The sequence below is a fragment of the Carassius carassius genome, chromosome 22 (assembly GCF_963082965.1).
Source record: "Carassius carassius chromosome 22, fCarCar2.1, whole genome shotgun sequence".
In the NCBI taxonomy this organism is placed as follows: domain Eukaryota; kingdom Metazoa; phylum Chordata; class Actinopteri; order Cypriniformes; family Cyprinidae; genus Carassius; species Carassius carassius.
This window is the reverse complement of record NC_081776.1, coordinates 9,903,017-9,922,523: the sequence shown is the minus strand read 5'-3', so window position 1 is coordinate 9,922,523 and position 19,507 is coordinate 9,903,017. Positions and strand designations below refer to the sequence as shown.

Genomic DNA, 19,507 nt, shown 5'->3' with positions numbered 1-19,507 from the left:
CTGTATGATATTATACCAGAGTCACAAAAAGGAATAGAAATCAGAAAGCATGTTCTTTATAACTTCTGTTAGTTTCATATACATGCTAGTGTTTTAGTGGCTTGTTGTGGTGTGTGGTTTACATTATGTGTGTGATTGAGAGAGACCGATCTCTCTCTGGGCTCATAGTGAGTGCAGATAGCTGGTGACAGAGCACTGCTGTTAAGTGCCAACACTTCTCTCAGACAACTGAGAAACCGTGTTTCAGAGCTACGTAACACGGCGTAATACAACCTTCACACCTACAGACAGAGAGAAAGAGGGATGGCCTCACAACTAATTAATAAATGCTACATATAGCCTAAGCTATAGCAGAGATTCAGTGGCTGAAGCCATAGGGAAAGTGATCACATGACCATCTATGCAGCCATCTAAGAATTAGATTAGATTTAGAAAAATAAATGTTTAATGAATGCTTTCATATTCATTTTGTAGCAGAGATTGTGCTTTTCATGCAGCTTGCATATAACACACTAATTCAGAGCTAATTCAGTCCACGATCAATCTTCAGTAGTCATTTAAAAAGATTAAGCTATACAGTACCGATACAATATAATAAATTATATACAAAACAAACCACTTTACTTTCAAGTGTGTATATATATATATATATATGTGTGTGTGTGTTTAAACATGAATCCGTTTTGATATTATAATATATGTAAAGTGTATTGTGTTTATAAAGTTTAATCATTATATAATTAATGCTTTTGATTTTAATTAAACCTGTTAATTTTACATTTGTTTCTATTATCTATTATTCACTGGAGAGCATTCTCACAAATGCAGCACATGAAATATGAATTATGTAATTTGATTTATTGCACAAGGGCTGGAATGTCAGATTGGTTTTTTGTGTGGTGGATGGTCTTTGTTGTGAGGCGACAAACACATTTTGAGATGTGAAAATGTGGTAAGGTGAAAAATGAGGCTTATTGCTTATTTTCTCACAGTTTCAGCCCTACACTTTCCTTAAAATTATGTCCAGCACATCAATGGAAAGAAAAAAAATTGGGAGGAAAAAGTGGACAAATACAAGAACACATTCGGTGTCAGTAGATCCTTATTATGTGAGCTACCTTTTCTATGGAAAAATGATTCAAAATAACATTTTACCTATGTTATTTTTTTTTAAACCATCTAAAGTTAAAGGAAGTTCATGTTTTAAAAGTGTTATTTGTTTGTACTATGTATAGCTGCTGTGAATGCAAGAATAAACCCTGAGTGAACTGCTCCTATGAGAGAATTTTCCAGTACCACAGAGAATATGATTGGATGGTACAGACCAATCAACCTACATTTGAAATAATTCTCATTTTTTGTGGGCAGTTACACACTAATACAGAATCAATTTACTTCACTTTGTCTGTGTAGTTTGTGTGTGTGTGTGTGTGTGTGTGTGTGTGTGTGTGTGTGTGTGTGTGTGTGTGTGTGTGTGTGTGTGTGTGTGTGTGTGTGTGTGTGTGTGTGTGTGTCAGTTGCGGACTGGGACAGTAAATCAGGCCGGGAATTTGACTCCACCCCAGGCCACCTCTGTTGCTGCAGTCACCACCACCCAATTCATGTGTCCACCAGACTGCTAAACTCTTTGGCTCTTTCAGTTGTTTGAATTGGGTTATACTTAAAAAATAAATCAAAATCCTTAGACTGTGGACGGGCAAAATAATCAAATGAAGTATCAAGAAGTATGAAGGCATTCACTCTCTATATCATCTTTCCCTTAATCCCCCTCTGTCTCACTCTGCACATTGAGTTTCTCTGCAATATGAAATAAGCACTTTCAATAATCTATATTAATTATGTAGCCATCAATTGTATGTCCCAATGATCACAGTCCTACTACTGATGACCTTATAAATCATAAAAGCACATATTTTTTAAGAGTATAGCCAGCATGTTTAGTTTTGCTTATAGCTTAAACTTTACCTGAAGGTTGCTGCTCTTACTCAAAAGCTGAACTGTCCACCCCCTTGTTCAACAAGATACTGTTGCTTCCTTTGTCACCTTCAAAATAAATAAGCATTGTACACTAGGCTACATATTGTAGGCTAGAAATGGAAAATCAATTTCTGGTCAATTTTGGCACAAAAAAAATACTGTATCTTCATATGTAAAAAACTGTGCTAGTTTGTCATTAAGATGCTCTTTTAAAACATCTATCATTATATACATTATATATATATATATATATATATATATATATATATATATATATATATATATATAATATTGTATATATTGTAAGTCGCTTTGAATGAAAGCGTCTGACTGCCAAATGATTATGTAAATATTAGGGTGAAACAGTTCAACTTTTTCACAGGTCGGTTTGTTTCACGGTTTTAGAGTCACAGTTTCGGTATAGTTGTATGTGCTATGTTTATGAAAAACTATACTTAAAAAAAAATATATATATATATATATATATCAATATCAAATAAACTAACTTTCAGTTCTCTTACGAGAGCTCTCTCGTACTGCGTCTTAGCTAAGACGCTACGGGAAAAGTCTCTTTTCACGAAATACTGAAGCAAAAAATTATCCTTAATTTTGTATTTTTGTAAAGCGCATTTGCAGCAGTACACAGCCATAGGCGAGACGGCTCGTTCGCTCATTGGCTTGTTCTGCTTCTTCGCGCCCTTCTTGCCACTTCCCGCCGAAACGGGTGTGGCCCAACCTATAAAAGGAGCTCGAAAAGGCTGACTCACCTGATTTTTCATCTCTTCAGCGAAGCTCACGCATCGCTGGATCACGGAGGAAGCAAGCGCCGTCTGAGAAAGCACATCAGCAGGATGAGCCCCTATGTGGGACCTTGCGGCGGTTTTGGAGGCCTTGAAGGGTCCCTCTTTTGAGCCTATCCAATCGGTTAGCCTTCAGTATCTGTCGTTCAAGACAGTATTCTTGTTGGCTCTCGCTTCTGTGAAGCGTGTGGGTGATTTGCACGCGCTCTCGGTGAGCCAGTCGTGCTTGGAGTTTGGGCCCAATGACTCAAGGCTCATACTCAAACCTAGGCACGGTTATGTGACGAAATCCCTCAACACACCGTTTCGGGCTCAGGTTATTGCCCTGTCTGCCCTGCCGGTGTCAGGGGAGGATGGAGACTCGAGTCTTCTTTGCCCTGTCAGGGTTTTAAGAGCTTATGTGTCTCGCTCTGCTGCCTTTCGGCAGACGGAGCAGCTGTTTGTCTCGCTCGGTGGACGTTCCAAGGGAATGGCTGTTTCGAGACAGACTCTATCCAGATGGATAGTTGACGCCATAGCGTTAGCTTACGCTTCCAGGGGCCTTCAGTGCCCGTTGGGCGTCAGAGCACACTCCACAAGAGGCGTCGCCTCGTCGTGGGCGTGGTCTACTGGGATCTCCTTGCAGGATATATGTATGGCGGCAGGTTGGGCCTCGCCGTCTACATTTATCAGGTTCTATAACCTGGGGGTCCCCGCCTTGCAAGCAAGGCTGTTGTCGGTATAGTCGAATCAGGGCCCTGAGGGGAATTCTGAGTTCACGAGCGCTATGCGCTGCCGACTGTTATATGGGCAGTATTGCGTAAGACCCGCATTGCCACATTGGTCAGGCCTTGCCTCGGCTGTGTGATGTCATATTACCGCATCTACGGATGCTGCTAGATATAGGACGGAGGGCTTTTTCCCTTTTCTGTCCTGGACTCTCTGTGAGTCCCTCAGGTGACTGTGCACTGTAAATCCTGGGCGTTGCTTCAGGTTTATTGGTGTGTGATCCCTGCGCGCACTGCGTTTTACATTGGGTTCCCGTAGCGTCTTAGCTAAGACGCAGTACGAGAGAGCTCTCGTAAGAGAACGTACTCGGTTACTAAACGTAACCTCGGTTCTCTCTAGAAGAGCGAACGAGTACTGCGTTCTCTGCCGTGCGCACGATTCACTCTGGTTCGCTTCGGCGATGAAATAAATAAGGTGAGTCAGCCTTTTCGAGCTCCTTTTATAGGTTGGGCCACACCCGTTTCGGCGGGAAGTGGCAAGAATTGTTGGTCTGATGTTGAGGCCTTGAAGGGTCTGATGCTGCATCAGCCCGCGCTCGATAGGCTGTGCAGTTGCCGCAGAACAAGCCAATGAGCGAACGAGCCGTCTCGCCTATGGCTGTGTACTGCTGCAAATGCGCTTTACAAAAATACAAAATTAAGGATAATTTTTTGCTTCAGTATTTCGTGAAAAGAGACTTTTCCCGTAGCGGCTTAGCTAAGACGCAGTACTCGTTCGCTCTTCTAGAGAGAACCGAGGTTACGTTTAGTAACAGAGTACGTTTTTTTTTTAGGTAGGTCTTGCATTAGTTTTTAGGTACAGAAATTAATCAAATATAAAACAGCATTGCATTTAGGACTATAAATTAAAGATTATTCTTTATTAAAGTATCAAGTAATCAAGAGCAGTGAGTGATTTCTTGGTTGTTACTGTTTGATTAATATATAGACTGTCACTTTAAGAGAATGCACTGTTCATGATACATAAATTAGAGTAAGCGTAGAGTAAAGGGATTTTTGATTTTCTTGATTTATACTATTTATACTAGATTTGTACTTGATTTATAGAAGTGGCAAATTGATAATTCATGTTGTTATTTTTAATAAATAGAAATAAATATAGAACAGATTTATCATATTGCCAATAGACAATTACATTAATACATGGTTTGTCTGTATTCTTAATGAATATTAGCTGGTTAGTTAAAATACTTAAAATGACATCAATTTTCATGGGGTGACTTTATGAATATCCAACCGTATTGTTGATTATAAAGGCTAAAAAGCTAAAAAACGAAAATAATTTATATTTCATTGTAGATGGATATACAACATTTTTTCTTGTCGTGCGGGAGTAGGTCTGCAAATGAGCAGCAGTCAGGTGAGAATAGAACGTAGACAGCCTCTCACACACACAATACCACTGTGTTCCCAAGATTCATTTCAGTCATTGAACCCTGACATTGTTTTAATTGTCTGCCAATTTCCCTGTACATTTTATAAGAAAAAGCAGTGGTATCGTCAAAGGAAAAAAATCCTATCTGAGGTTTGTATGTGAGCATAAAAATGCAAACAGTAAAATGTTGTGTTTGTACTGGAAACATGTGTGCGTGTGTTTGTACAGTGAATGAATCAGGAGGTCTTCATTGTAAAAAAAAAAAAATCGACATTCCCTATTTTCTAGTGGTCACATCCAATAATTATTTTTTTATTACAGTGTTGTATATGGCTCAGTCAGTACTCCTACTCCCATATATGAAATACAGGGAATACAATGGAATAGTGGATTGCAGTAAGGTTAGTAGCATACCAGCCTACCCTAATAGTCAAATAATATTTTTTTTAATCATACCCTTATTGGGGGCTGAGCCCCCCTAAAATCAAAATCCTAGAATCGCCCCTGGACATGGGTATGACGCAGGTATTACAAGGAGAGGGTGACTTATGAGGACATAACCCATGTCCCCATTTTTCAAAACGCTTATAAATCATACAGAATTAGTTTTTTTGAGAAAGTAAAAATGCACAAAGTTTCCTTTGAGGGTTAGGTGTAGGGCCATAGAATATACAGTTTGTACAGTTTAAAAACCATTACGCCTATGGGATGTCCCCACTTTTCACAAAAACAAAAGTGTGTGTGTGTGTGTTTTAGCAAGACAAAAATGAGAGCGAGAGAGAGAGAGAGGCAGACTTCAGGGCTTTAGGGACGGCTCACTGGTAACTGGATCAGCGATCGGGTTCTGGTCTGATGACTGTTTCTCGTCTGGCCTCGACTCTTCATGTATTATTCACACTTTTAAGGACTGTTTTCACTCATCCCTCTTTCATCCTCCTTTTCACCCCTCTCTCTGCTCCCTGAAAGGATAAAGAGTGCTGTCACACTCCTGACTTTTGACATTTTCTATTTCAAAGTCGGTTTCATTCTTACTGATAAACAGACACTTTTCCAATACAAGTCGTGATGTTTTTAATTCTTTCGATTCAGTTCACCAAATTCCTTCTGATTTGTTCAATGAATCTTTTGGGTAAAATTATTGTATCAATAGATGGTGACTAGTGTATTTTTCTATATGAATAAATCATGAAATCATTCACTGAATCATTTTGAAACAATAACAAAAACATTGAAACAAGTCTTAGTGTACTTTATAATTACTACATTTCTGGCTGTATTAATTTTCTAGAGTGGAAGAATTGTAATGCACTTCTCAAGGAAGAGAAATGAACGACAATGATTCATTCATCTTAAAAGATCCATTAAAAAATCCTTGATTTACTCATTTTAGAAACACCACTACTTTAAAAAAACTCATTCAGGCGAATAAGTCCAAGATCATTGCTCAAATACTGTGATGTCATTTCCTGTCCAACTTCTGGGTGACCCGTATGAACCTGCAAACTTTTTGTTTGTAGTCTAGATCCTCATGTATTAGACAAGCCTGACTTATCAAGTCTGATTTATCAGACTTTCCCATGAAGAGACACACGCTCTTTACCTGTCGCGTCTCTTTGCTCTTCTGTCCCATTGTTATGTTAGCTGCTGTGAATGGAGTGACATCATATCTGTTTCAGGTCTGCCATCGTGAAGCTAACTGAGGGGTCTGCGTGTGAGAGGGGAATCAGACCTATTGTTTTAGCTGTCGGAGCATCTATCATTTGCTGAAGTGCCACATGAAGCTCAGACAGGGGAATGTGTCTGGTGTGTATATGTGGTATGACTGAGAGACTGACACAATCTGCAGGAGTCTATCAGCATCGCTATTTCAGTTAATCAGCCCACAGGTATCAACTGCATGCGAGTACATCCTTGAATTATTCCTGAGCTTTTGAAACAGTTCCAGTGAGTATATGACATTGGTAACACATTACACACTTCCATAAGTATAAAGTACAACTTGGCAGCAAGTAAAATAGATACGCTCAAGCTTTGTTTTCTAAATTAAGTTTGTATAACAATTGAAAAAGACAGAAAAAGTCAAATTTCTCTTATTATAAAGAGACTGTTCCTCAGTCACACAGACAGATTTGAATGCGGTTTACCTGCTGTATAGTAGCAATCTGAACAGCCCCAAACCCGCAGCAGTTCAAACAATGGCCTCTTTTTACTGCCAAAGACCGTAGATCCCTGAGAAAGGAATGTCTCTATGTAACTCTATCAGCATCTGGTCTACCACAGCCTCAGTCTGCCAGACACTACAGACCAAGAAAAAGGGAATTATTGTTACAGGATAGCTTTGTTTGTCACTCTATTGTGTGGGTGCATTTCAGATTGCATTTTGTGAGCTGTTGCTCATGCAAGTCATCCATTACGGCAAAAAGTTTTCACACACTGTTCAAAAGCTGGGGGTTAGTATTTAAATTAATATCTTTAGTCAGCAAGGATGCATTACATTTATCAAAGGGGACAGTAAATAAATCTTTCAATAAGCATTTCAAATAAATGCTGTTCTTTTGAACTTTTTGAACTACTAATAATAGACTATATGATGATATGTCTTCGATAATATGAAATGTTTCAGAAATTTTTGAAAGATCATGTGACATTGAAAACTGGAGAAATTGATGCTGAAAATTCAAATTGCACTCACAAGATTATTAAATGAGCCCCGATGCTAAATTATGAATCGATAAGCTCTGACGTTAACTTTCCTGTTGTTAGTACTGGAGAGATTAAGAAAACACACATACATTTATTGTTGCTAAATAGACATTATCTTGGAAATTCGCCAGCTGTTTTTATATGCAGTAATATTCAGCCATTTGTCTGTGATGCGTTTTTGCTATTGGCAATTCAGAAGCGAGATCGTGCTCACACGGAGGAGCAACAGCACACGCAACATGAAAGCCCTGTTTAGTCTGCTTAGGTTTTAAGCTAATTTTATGTTTATTTCAATTTTGGCTTCTATGTATTATAAAAAAAATAAGGAGATATGAGGAAAAACTATTAAAAGCTAGCCATGTTTCGTCTAGCACATATTCGTTTACTTAACAACAGTGCACACTTGTTCTTTCCTAAAACACAAACTTAACATCAGAATCAGCACAATCGGTGATTGTTGTAAAATGCCGTCTTTACTGTTGCTAAATTGCAGGACTTGTTTGATAAAACATTGAAAGTACAATAATCGACGCAAGAGATGCTGTTCCCCAGACTAAAATGTGTCTGCACGCTCTAATAAGGAACGCAACTAGACTGGCTTCGGGTGCACGTCCAAGCGATCAAATACACACAAAATATGTCAAAATGGCCAGCTCGGAGAGTGTTCACTTAAACAGTTTATGTCTCAAGTGGATGTCAACAGTTGGACGAAAATCCAATGTGTGTTAAAATATTGTCTTAAAGTGACAGCAGTGACTGGACTGAATGTTGTTCAAACAACAAAACGCAAAGAGAAAATTACTTACAGCTCTCCATCTGAATAATGTTAGCTTTAATAAGCATTAATCTATCAATTTATACAGTGAAAACTATGCAGTGCTCATTTACATTTGATTTCTTTAGTAGATTTCTTTTGTAGGCTATAATACTTACCTGAACAATCATGTTAGTAGACCTTCATGGAAAAATGAAAGCAGTGTTTATTTCACTTGTATCTTTGTTTTATTGTATTTGTCGGGTTCTTTTACTTTGTTTCTTTGTTCATATTCTTACTGTAGCTTATCTTATGTATGTAAAACACTAAGTATATATATAAGTACCAATAAGAATATCGTTAAAGTACCGGGTCGATAAGCCGTATCGGTAAGATTAGTAATGCCATTAAAACCTTAACGATACCCATCCCAACACAGGAATCAGTTGTTTTTAAATACTAAAATACACAATAGTTATTTTAAATTGTAATACAATATTACTGAAATATATATATTAAATATATAAAATATTGCTAAAATATTACACAATGCAACACTGTTGTACTGTATTTCTGATCAAATAAATGTAGACTTGTTGAGCATTAGAGACTTTGAAAGTTAGTGTACACGTTTTTTTTTGTCAGATCAACTATTTCCTTTTTGAGGGATGATCTGCTCTTTCTCCTTTCGTCTCCATGTTTTTCTCTCACTTCAAAGCTATCAAAATTCTCATCCACCATATGTCTCACAGCCTGTTCCAAAAACTCTCACAGGTGCTCGAGCACACACCTTCCCCTCTTTTCCTCACACTCGCTTTCTGTTTTAATGTGCATCATCTTTCAGGGCTCATCATTCATGGTGAATGTAGCTTATATATGGAACATAAAAACCATTTGTGCAATATAAACAGTTAATGTCGGTTAATTCACCATATGTAGGCAGTATGAGGCTCCATTCACACTGACAGAGATGGGTGAACGTGTGCAGAGATTTCTAATAAATTATTTCAAGGAGATGGACACACAGAAGCTCTCTTTGGGAGTTACTGCGTCATGTTGCATCTCATTTGCATAGAGTTAAACTTTTCTCAACTATTTCAAGTCGGTGGACATGGGTGTGAATGAGATAAAGTAGGAAGTCTGCAAATTATTTGTTTTCATTTCCCAGTTGGAAAAATGGGGCTGATGGAAAATAGGTTTGTCTCCCTTCTGCAGGTATTTATCACAGATAAATTACTTAATTTGAAATTTCCAGCAACGCCCCGTCTATCTCTCCACCCTGCAGTGACTATAATGAGGAGCAGGAGTGAGAGAAAGAGCTGTATTAAATAATGAATGGCCGTATTGAAAGCTGAAAGTAATACATGGTGAAAGCAATGATAGTGGAGGCTTTTTAAAGATGTTGATAGCGACTGCAAAAAACCAAACGGATTAAAGTCATGAAATGTCATTCACAACCCATTTTAATTCTATAGTGTGCTGCATTTCTGATTGAAATGATGAAAAAGAAAATGAGTGACACTTGATTTGATTAAATGGTGAAAAGTGGGTGTTGCATATCACATAATGCAACTGTTCACCTTCCAAAACACTACTAAAACACACTTGTTGATTGAAAAATCTGTCATTTACTCAATGCCTGTTGGTCAAAAACTTTTTATTTATTTATTTTTTTTTTTTTTGAGAACCGTCACACTTTGAAATTTTGAAACATTCTTTAAAATATCATCTTTTGTGTTGCACAAAAGAACGTCAGATTAGTTTGGGCTGACTTAAAGGTGAGTAAAAGACGGCCACTTTTATTTTTGAATGTGATATCCCTTTTAGCGGCCTTGGTGATGTCACCTGAAAACATGAACATAAAGCATTGCTAAAGAAACAACGTGTGCGTGTTTTTCTCTCTGGTGGATGTGGAGGAGTCTGAAAGTGTGTGCTGGTCAAGCATCAGCCCTAAGAGCCACAGTGAGATGTCTGGCTCTCAAAATAAAGGTGAAGAGAGAAAAAGATCTAGTGCTACTCAGAGCAGCCACAGGCCATGAGGCCTCCTCTCAAACTGAATAAACAGAATGAAGCCTCTTTGAACGGAGAGAGAGAAAGACCAAAAGAGTTATAGGGTAGAAAAGAGAAGAAACAGCATGTGGCCCAGAGGTCACATCTAACCTCAGATTAAACCAGGAACACCCAGTGGGAGAGGATGAGAGAGATGAGTATGGAGAGACAGTCAGAGGAATATGGTGGAAATTGATGCACAAGGCAGGTTTTAAAGGGTTGATGGGAATGAGCAAAGAGATCACAAAATCATGAGGCCAAGCGAGAAATGGACATGAAATGTAGAGAGCTAAAGAAGAAGGGGTAAAAGAAAGAAGAAGCATGGGTAATAAAAGTAGAGAGGAAGAGGAGAAAGATAGACTGATGAAAGGTCAATCTCACAGACACCCTGGAGAGAGAGTGAGAGGGGCGTCCTGTCTGTCACACAGGAGGAGAGACGGGCCGCCCCGGAGACACACATCCCCTTTACTTGTCTCCACAAACACATGGCCAAAATAACCTCTGCAGGGAAATATTATGTGCATGAAACACTTATTGCCTAATATTAAAATTTGACATTTTGTTTTTCAGTTTCATATAGTATGTGGCCACAATTTGTATATGGGTCAATAATATACAAAAGTGTTCATAATATAGAAAAGGAAAAATCTTTTGAAAATCACATGGATTATGTCATGTGACATGAGTACATGTGTTTACATCTTCACGGCACATCAATCATGTTTAAAATTTTCGTATTAATATATATACAGTGTTCATAGTTCATAGTGTTCATATATATAATAGTCTTATGTGACAGTTTATATAATATTTTTTGATTATAAAAATAGATGAATCTGGATAAATAGTGTTTTATGATTATCGTGAATTATTTGGCAGTAATATATTTATACAGTATAAAATGACAAATGGGCATCAGGTCATTAACCCAGTTTTTAAGGCTTTAAATAAAAAAGTTAGTAAACATGGTAAAGTCAAAAAGTATAATACAAATTTCATCAAGTGTCAAAGCTTTTTACTGGTAGTGAACATGAAGCATCACAGACTGGATCTCCAATTTTAGGCCCTCACTTGAGTGTGCATGGCAACATCTCCTCTAGTGAAGCTTTTGTAAAGAGGAGAAATTTGATGGACATGCTCACAACATTCCCCAACCAGACTCTCGTGGGTAATATCTCCCTCTTTCTCTCCCTCTGTGAGAGGTTTTTTAACAGTTAGAGCAGTGTGATCTCCTCTCTTCTCTCTGCGGGACTGAAGAGTAATAGAGGTGACAGAGAAACTTTTAGCCTGCTAATATCCTTTCCACCCTCCCTACAGCCAGCACAAGCCCTGCATATAAAACACACCTTTCTCAAGCAGAAAGAGGATATTTTTACATTTTCGACTTTGCTAAATGAGGAGAAGATATACCAAGATTTCAACGTTCATGCAAACCACCCAAGAGTTCAACGCAATTACATAAAGGTTAACTACATTACGAGCAAGAAACAATTGCTTAAATTGTGTCCCTAAATTGTGTATTCATGTACTACAGTGTGATACAGAGCGTTAAATAAGAATTAATGTGAAAGTTTTTAAGCCAATTTAGGTTCAGACTATGTTGGTCTTAAGCTAGTGTATTTAAAAGCTTTAAGCTTATTTGGAGCCCTGTTGTTGACTAGGTAAAGTTAATTTGGCTGGCGATGACATTGCCGCAATCAGTGTGTCAGAGTAGGTTTGTGCCATGCTGTTAGAGCCCTAGTAATTAAAATCCTGCCGCGGTACCGATCTGCTGATTGCGAAGAAGAAACCGGAGGGACGAACAGATCAGGAAATCTGATTAGGTCTCTCCTCTGCAGGGTTCTGCCTGTGAGCTCCCTGAGACACTAGGGCCTGACTTTGTACACGCATGCATGCGCACGTGTTTTGTGGATCAGAGCTTTTCAACAACCTCAATCTCATAACCCGGCAACCAAAACAAAGCCTTTCTCTCTTGTGAACATGGCGGCTTGCTGGGCGCGACGTGTGTAGAGCGGAACAGGTCCATGTCTCGTTTACTCGTTAGTGATGGAAATGCCATATTAGAAGGGCCAGTTGCCTGGCTGCAGCGCTACCTGATTCTGTAGCCATCTGATGGTTTGGTGTGCTTTCTGGCCAACACAATATTTTTAGACTTGGCATTCACGCTTGCTTAAAAAGTTGTGATTGTTCATCACTGGCACTTTTGCCATTATTTGCACATTCGATCGATGTCATTTTTGGACCCGATGCACTAAAGGAATTATCCAAGTTAGGTAATGATGCAAACAGACCCTCCAAATTTGCAGGTGGCACTGAAATGCAAAACACTGACCATAAACATTTCAGTAAGCCTTTGTGCAACTATAGATGTTTACTGAGATTTTAACACGCTTTTGTACATCAAGCTGTTCTAGAATTGAAAAATCTCCACTATAGGATTTTTTGCCTCCTAGTGTATATCATGATGTTTAGTATTTTGTTAAATGAGTGAAAAGATCTGGTGACTCATTGTAATAATTGCGAATGAACATACTTTGACACAAGAACATTTTCAGGCTTCAATTGACAGGAAAGTTATATTTCTACCAGAAAGACTCGGGAGATAAAACGTATGAAGCATACATTTATTGACAACTCAGCAAGCATAATTATAAATTTCTTTGGCGGAAGGCCCCGTCCATGGTTCGTAATCCGAGGGTAGCGGACTTGCATTTCCTGCCTGAAGACGAAGGCAGGGGCGCAGCTGACCCCCCTGGAAGGTAAGGACAGGACCATCCTGGTGGTGGTGAGGAGGGTGGAGGTTGTTATCACGTCGGCATCTGTGAACTCAAACATGTTTTAGTACGATCTTTTATACCAAAGTATAAAGACGTGATTGGATAATGAGGAAGGTAATTAGTGACGAAGTAATTGAGTCTTCCTGGCAGAACTTAGGCTAAAGCTTTCATTTCATGCTCTAGAAGCAAGTAAACCAAGGTTACAATAAAATGCATTGGAGATTAAATTGTATCAAGGCTATAAAACATATAAAGAACCACACTTGCAAACTAATAGAAAATATGGAGGTATATACAGTATATAAAAACATGTAATTTTAACTTTCTTAACTTCAACAGCTTTTAATATATAAATATATATATTTTATTGCTGAATAGTGCTCCCTGTGATGGCAGACAATGGCTTTCAGGACATGATCATCTTTAATTCCTCAGCTTTGTGTCAGCACATTCGAGTTTCTTTGCAAAACCAGTCGCCTTCAGCTAAGTATCGATGTTGCAAAATGGGAATTTGCAGTTTTCTTTCAGCATTGATTGACATTAAGAGACTTCCCAGTCCACCCACTCCTGCTGTTTACTGCAGCACACTCCAGCTTAGCCAGTGGAGGCATCGAAAACAAAGCAAACCTTTCATTCCACTTTCCTTGACTATAGCAGGCTGGAACACGTCAAGATCTCCCGGTGCTTTAAAAGTGCTGATGCGTAGGTTCTATCTCAAACTCTCCCAGGGGATTTGGCTCAAAAAAACTGAAAACAACGCCTTGACAGAGTCACTCATGTTAGCGAGGCCGATCTGCTTACATTTGTTGACACGTGCGGCTCTATTTTTGTTATAGTCTGGGTTTAAATGGCACAGATCAATATCTGTGCATCAGAGTAGCTCTTGCTTTTAAAGAAACTCTCGAGGGAACGTCAGCACATTGTTTTAATCGTAGTGGCCTTCACCCAAACACTGCCTGGTATCTGGTGTCCCATGAGCTTAGAGATGGGAAGTGTTTGTACTGTCAGATGTGCACCTCTGCAGCCAGTGCCACTTCAAGAGCAGCTGTGTTGAAGTTATTTGTAGTTTTCTTTTGTCACAGCTCTTCAGTGACTCAGTGCCTCTTCTCAGCTTTGTTCTATATCAGTGTCAGCTCGTTCTAAGCCATAATGTAACAGGCAACCAGAAGCATCCCATGTGCTGTGGCAAGCGGACTTCTGCACTGTGTGAACGGTGTATTCGTGACACTGCTGTTGCCCTCACAAACGGAGAGTGTGGGCTATCTCTCGCACATTTTGAAGGTAACAGAAGGAACACCTCCCAAGTGACTGCAGCTTGTGGAAGAAAAGCTCACTACAAGATCACAAGACTGCTTTTGCCGAGGTTAAATTTAGGGTTCATAAAAAGTTCTATCACTCTCTTTTCTCAGTGAAATGCTTTAGTTAACAGAAGGCTTTAGCAAGGACTGCCTTGTGCCAAAAGTAAAGCGTCCTCCTGAGACGAGTGCTCATGTGCTTTTGCAGATTGTTTGAAGTCAGTGGAAACAGCTAGATAGAGAATAAAAAATAAATAAAAAATTATTGAGTGGGAATTTCAAGACGGCTGAAAATTTTCCTGTGAGTTATTTGTACTTTTTGGCTGTTATGTTTAAATCAATCAATAAATGCACCTGAATGTTTGTAGGCAGCCTGTTGTATAGACTGAAAATAATATATAAAATAAATATGTAATGTCATCCAGCATTTCGTATAGGATTACACTGAGAATTGCATAATTTTTTCATGTTTTATTTTAATTTAAAGAGGACTTTGTAAGGTAACTAAAAACCGTAAGATAGGATTAACAAGAAGATTAAAAGGAAACACATTATGAATAGCAAAGCTCTTTTAGATTTCAATTTCAAACATAATGACTTGGAAGTGGTAAAGTGGAGAAGTTCTGCATTCATCGGTCAGTGGAGAGCAAAAGGGTACATTTTCTGTTTTGACTGCGAATCAGTCACCTAAATCAGTTCTTCAGTGCCTGGTTTAACTGAACTGCAGGTGGTTAGAGAATAAGATAAAAGTTTGAGATGCCACACATAATGGCTTCCAACTGTTTAGTGAATTCAGCCCACAGTTTTTGAGAAACTACTCTTCAGCATTAGTCTTAATCTACAGTCATATCACTGGGCTGATAGCAGATCTTAAGATCAAGTTGTTTTGAGCAGCCAGAGGAAATTGCAGTTTCCATGGATGCTGGATAGAGTCCTGCCCACATTATGAAGCTACAGATCTCCTGTGGTTACGGCTTCGCTCATCACCTCTCCTTTTGTTTGCTCTTCGCTTAGCTGATCTTAACTAGATTTCGCCTGCTATTCTCTACTATACTGCCCTTTGACAGTGTGATGCTTTAGCCTCTGCTCTATATCACAAATGAGCAATGCTATGACATTAATCATCCTTTCAATTTTATACTGAATTAAAAAAAAGAATGAGAGATATTGAACCTCAGTGTTTGTAATTTAGCCTTGACTACACTTAATCACGAGTCATTTACTGTGTAACCTCACATAGTGTCTCACATGAATGTTCAGTGTTGTTACAGTCCATGACCACTAGGGGGGTGTTTTGAGCCTGTCCATTGGCTGTACTGTACACCTGAGGTCCCACAGAACACAATTCACAGAGCGGAAATGTGCAGGCTTACTTCTACTCTGAAAATAAAGAGCTCTCCTATTTCTCTCTATTAGCTCTCTCCTGTTATTTTAATTTATGTTGATATATATTGCAAACACAAACAGAAATTGTGACATTGAAGGTTAATTTATGAGGCGCCGTGTAGGATTTAAATCAAACTTCGCTTATCAATGCATACATAAAACACGTGCATATACACATATAAGTTACCTTACTGCTGGCGAGTGTGATATCATGGTGTTCTGAAATGTTCAGTGTCTGAGATATATGGTGTCATTGAGAATAAAGAACTATATATAAAGACTCGTATGCAGTAACAGCTATTTAACTTTTTTTCTCCTTAAAAAAGGTGTCACATGGAAGTGCATGAGAGCCTACAGTTCATGTGGAGAAGCTGTTTGTTTGTAATTGATGTATATGTTACAAATCAGCAGAGTTTGATACTTGCACTTCTGCCTGTTATTTTTTCCTAGTTTGCAGAAGCTATTCTGATGGGGGAGACTTACATTTTCTCAAGTTATATATGAGCCACTATTGCACACATACATGGGTAAACATTCTCAGAATTAACTTTTGGTTTTTTATCGGATGCAGGGGATGGTGGATCTTTATCAGTGTAATAGTTAAACATCATATGCAAATAAAAAAAAATAACTTGTATACTATTTGATACAAATGTTGTATTATTAACCAGTTTTGAAGTTTAAAATAAAACAATAGAGAGATTAAGAATCTTTATATTCCAGTTCATGTGTGTTTTATGTATGTATTGATAAGTGAAGTTTGATTTAAATCCTACATGGCGCCTCATATTAATTTCTGAACTGTCGAAATGGTGTCAGTCGTGGCTTTGAACTGGAATTAAATCCAAATGATTGTATGATACACAGATTAGCATTGTAATCTAATCTGGTTTTAAAGATAAGAATACAATCCACTTTATAGAAACTGAAATGAAAGTGAGAAAATTATATTGCATAGGAATTCACAAGTTTATAATCATGAGGGAAAAAACTTTCATAAAACCAATATTGTTCATACACTGATAACCTGATGTACTTGCTGCTTGAGTTTAAGGTTGTTTTTAAGGTATGCTCTTACATCTACAGTCCTACATCTCTCTGGTGTCTGATTTTTGTATTTTGTCAGGTTTATTAGCATGTTGATTTAGCCATGTTTTTTTTTTCTCCCTCAACCCTATAGCATCTCCTTGCTAATACTAACAGCCATACGTTGAGGCTAATTTGTTTAAGTACGGTTGTGATAATGCCCATCTGATTCACCCGGTCCCTTCAGTGATCTGTCGGGCCACTCCATGTACAGTATCTCTCTCAGTACTCGACCGGGGCTTTGCTAAACCTCCTGCAGTTTATTATTTCACTGCCCACACACTGCCATTCCAAACACTGCAGCTCTTCCTGGCTGAAACCCAATCCCAGCCAAATTAACCAGCCCTCGATCAGGGAGATTAGATAACCCTCTTGCTGAATAAGGCTTTGGCTCGTGTGAGGGGTTTTTACTTTCTTCCGCCCCTTTTCTTCTATTCTCTTCTTTTGTTCAACTTCTTTTTTGTTGGTGACCCTCAGCATTCAAAACAAAAAGCCCCAGAGAAAGTGAGCGCAAATCTAAAACACTTGAAACATCACAGAGACTCAGAGAGGGACTTTTTGAAGTGGTGGCACTAAATTATTTTAGTCATCTATTGTGGTAAGATGATCTTAGGTTGACAGGACTTGTGGTCTGATGGGATTCCAGGCCATAAACGCAGAGATAAAGCTGTTGATTCCGATGGGAATGGACTAGATACCTCCTAAACTGTTTAGTGTCAAAAATGGAAGGGAAATTGCTGATTCATTATGTCGTAATGGGTTATCAGGTGCATTGTAATGTTTAATGGCAGGTAAAAAGACTTAAGTTCTCACATGGCCCTTTAGTGATTGTTTGGTAAGAAGATGTAGTCTGGAGGGAGGTTAGGGTTATATCAAAACTGGAACAGAGTGTGAGTGTGAACTTTTGTGTCAACAACAACAGATGTTCATATATAGTCATGAGACCTCCATCACTGCAGTCCAACTGTGTGAGGATGTTACAGCTCTCTGCTGAACTTGCAATTTATTACACGTAATGTCCCCTACAGCTGTCTAACAACTTAACAGCTCTTTCCCCCTTCCCCTCTGCTTTACTCTGACTCTTTAGTTCTGTCTCTTTTTACTTTAGTAGCTTATTAATGGTGGAGTAACACAATTTATTCTCTCTCCTTTCAGATTCGGGTAGATGGTCCTACCTATGGTGCTTTACAGTATGAAACCATCCAAGTTGTCGACAATGGGCAGATCCTGCGAGACATGGCTTTCTCTTCAGATCAGCACTTCTTGTATGTGATGTCAGAGTCACAGGTGAGTCACTGTTATCATTTGCCCAAAGTGCATCACGATTTACGCAGCATGTGGAAGCTGGTAAAGAAGGAGAGATGAAATTATACCAGAATTTAGGGGTTTCACTTACTGTGATTACAGCCTGAGAGGTGCGCTTGGACAGCCAAAGAGAGGGGGGAGGGGGGGAGGGGGGGGGGGGGGGGCATTTTACATCGTAAAAAATGACATGTGATGGATTGGTGGATTGGACTTTCACACACTGTGTGTGTCCAAAAATACACACACGATTTACACATCAGAATATGCTGGCTCAAAATGGCCCAATTGGTGTAATGGAGTAGATCTGGCTCTCTCCCGGATATCTTTAGCACTACTGAAACTTGTAAATCTCAAAATCAGAAAAACACTGCATGCACTTAGTGCTGTAAAAACACCCTTACACAGATAACCTGTCATCAGGTTTGCAGCTCAGGCTTTTATTTTTGTGACATAAATAATGCTTTTCATATTACCCAACACAGTGTTTTATGCCACCTGCATTGTGGTATACAATGTTTATCATTCAGTGAAAAATTATGTCTGTTGCATTAAATCAAAATAACACTTAAAATGTTATGTAACTATTAGGTGTTTTAACCTTTGATCTCTGACCCCTAGATGAGGTTCTCCCCTCTTTTATATCAGCGTGAACACTCCTGACTGCACTTAGCAGGATTTAAGGCTTCTAGCTCTCTCTCACACACACACACATACTTACAAACACTTTAAGTATCCCAATACTTTATTTGAATATTATGGGAAATTCAAGATGACGTTTTTACCCACAAATCCTTTTAGTTCAATACAAAGCTGCTGTAAAGCCACACTCAGACCTGAAAGCGGATACATAGCCAATGTCAACATTTATAGCAATGGCTATAAATCTGAAATCTCATTCAGTAAAATCCACTTCACTAGCAGTAAGGGTCAGTGAATGGCATCCTGGGATTTGAAGCACACCTTAGGTGGAGCAAGACGATCACATTGGCTGGACACTGCTTGTAAATTGCCTAGTCTGCAAAAAGTTACTAATGGATAGTTGTCTTTGGACACTCTCTCTGTTAATAAGCTAAAATAGGTTCATATTTACAGTTAGGTGTATTTTTGCAAGACAAAACCTAGCAATTTCATGTGTGGGCAAAAGATTTCACAATGCAGATTCACTGTGTTGACATCAATACAGATGTTAAACTAGAATCTAGACTGTTTTAGGTCACTCTCACTAACTTTAGC

General features: G+C 38.6%; 1 protein-coding gene across 1 annotated transcript in view; it reads left to right on the top strand.

Annotated features, from left to right (window-relative positions):
- Nucleotides 1–19,507, top strand: part of LOC132098906 (plexin-A4-like) — a 224,646-nt gene that overhangs the window by 125,329 nt on the left and 79,810 nt on the right. The window contains exon 4 of the mRNA XM_059505180.1: nucleotides 18,125–18,256. Coding sequence (XP_059361163.1) covers nucleotides 18,125–18,256 — 132 coding nt within the window. The remainder of the gene's footprint in view (nucleotides 1–18,124; nucleotides 18,257–19,507) is intronic.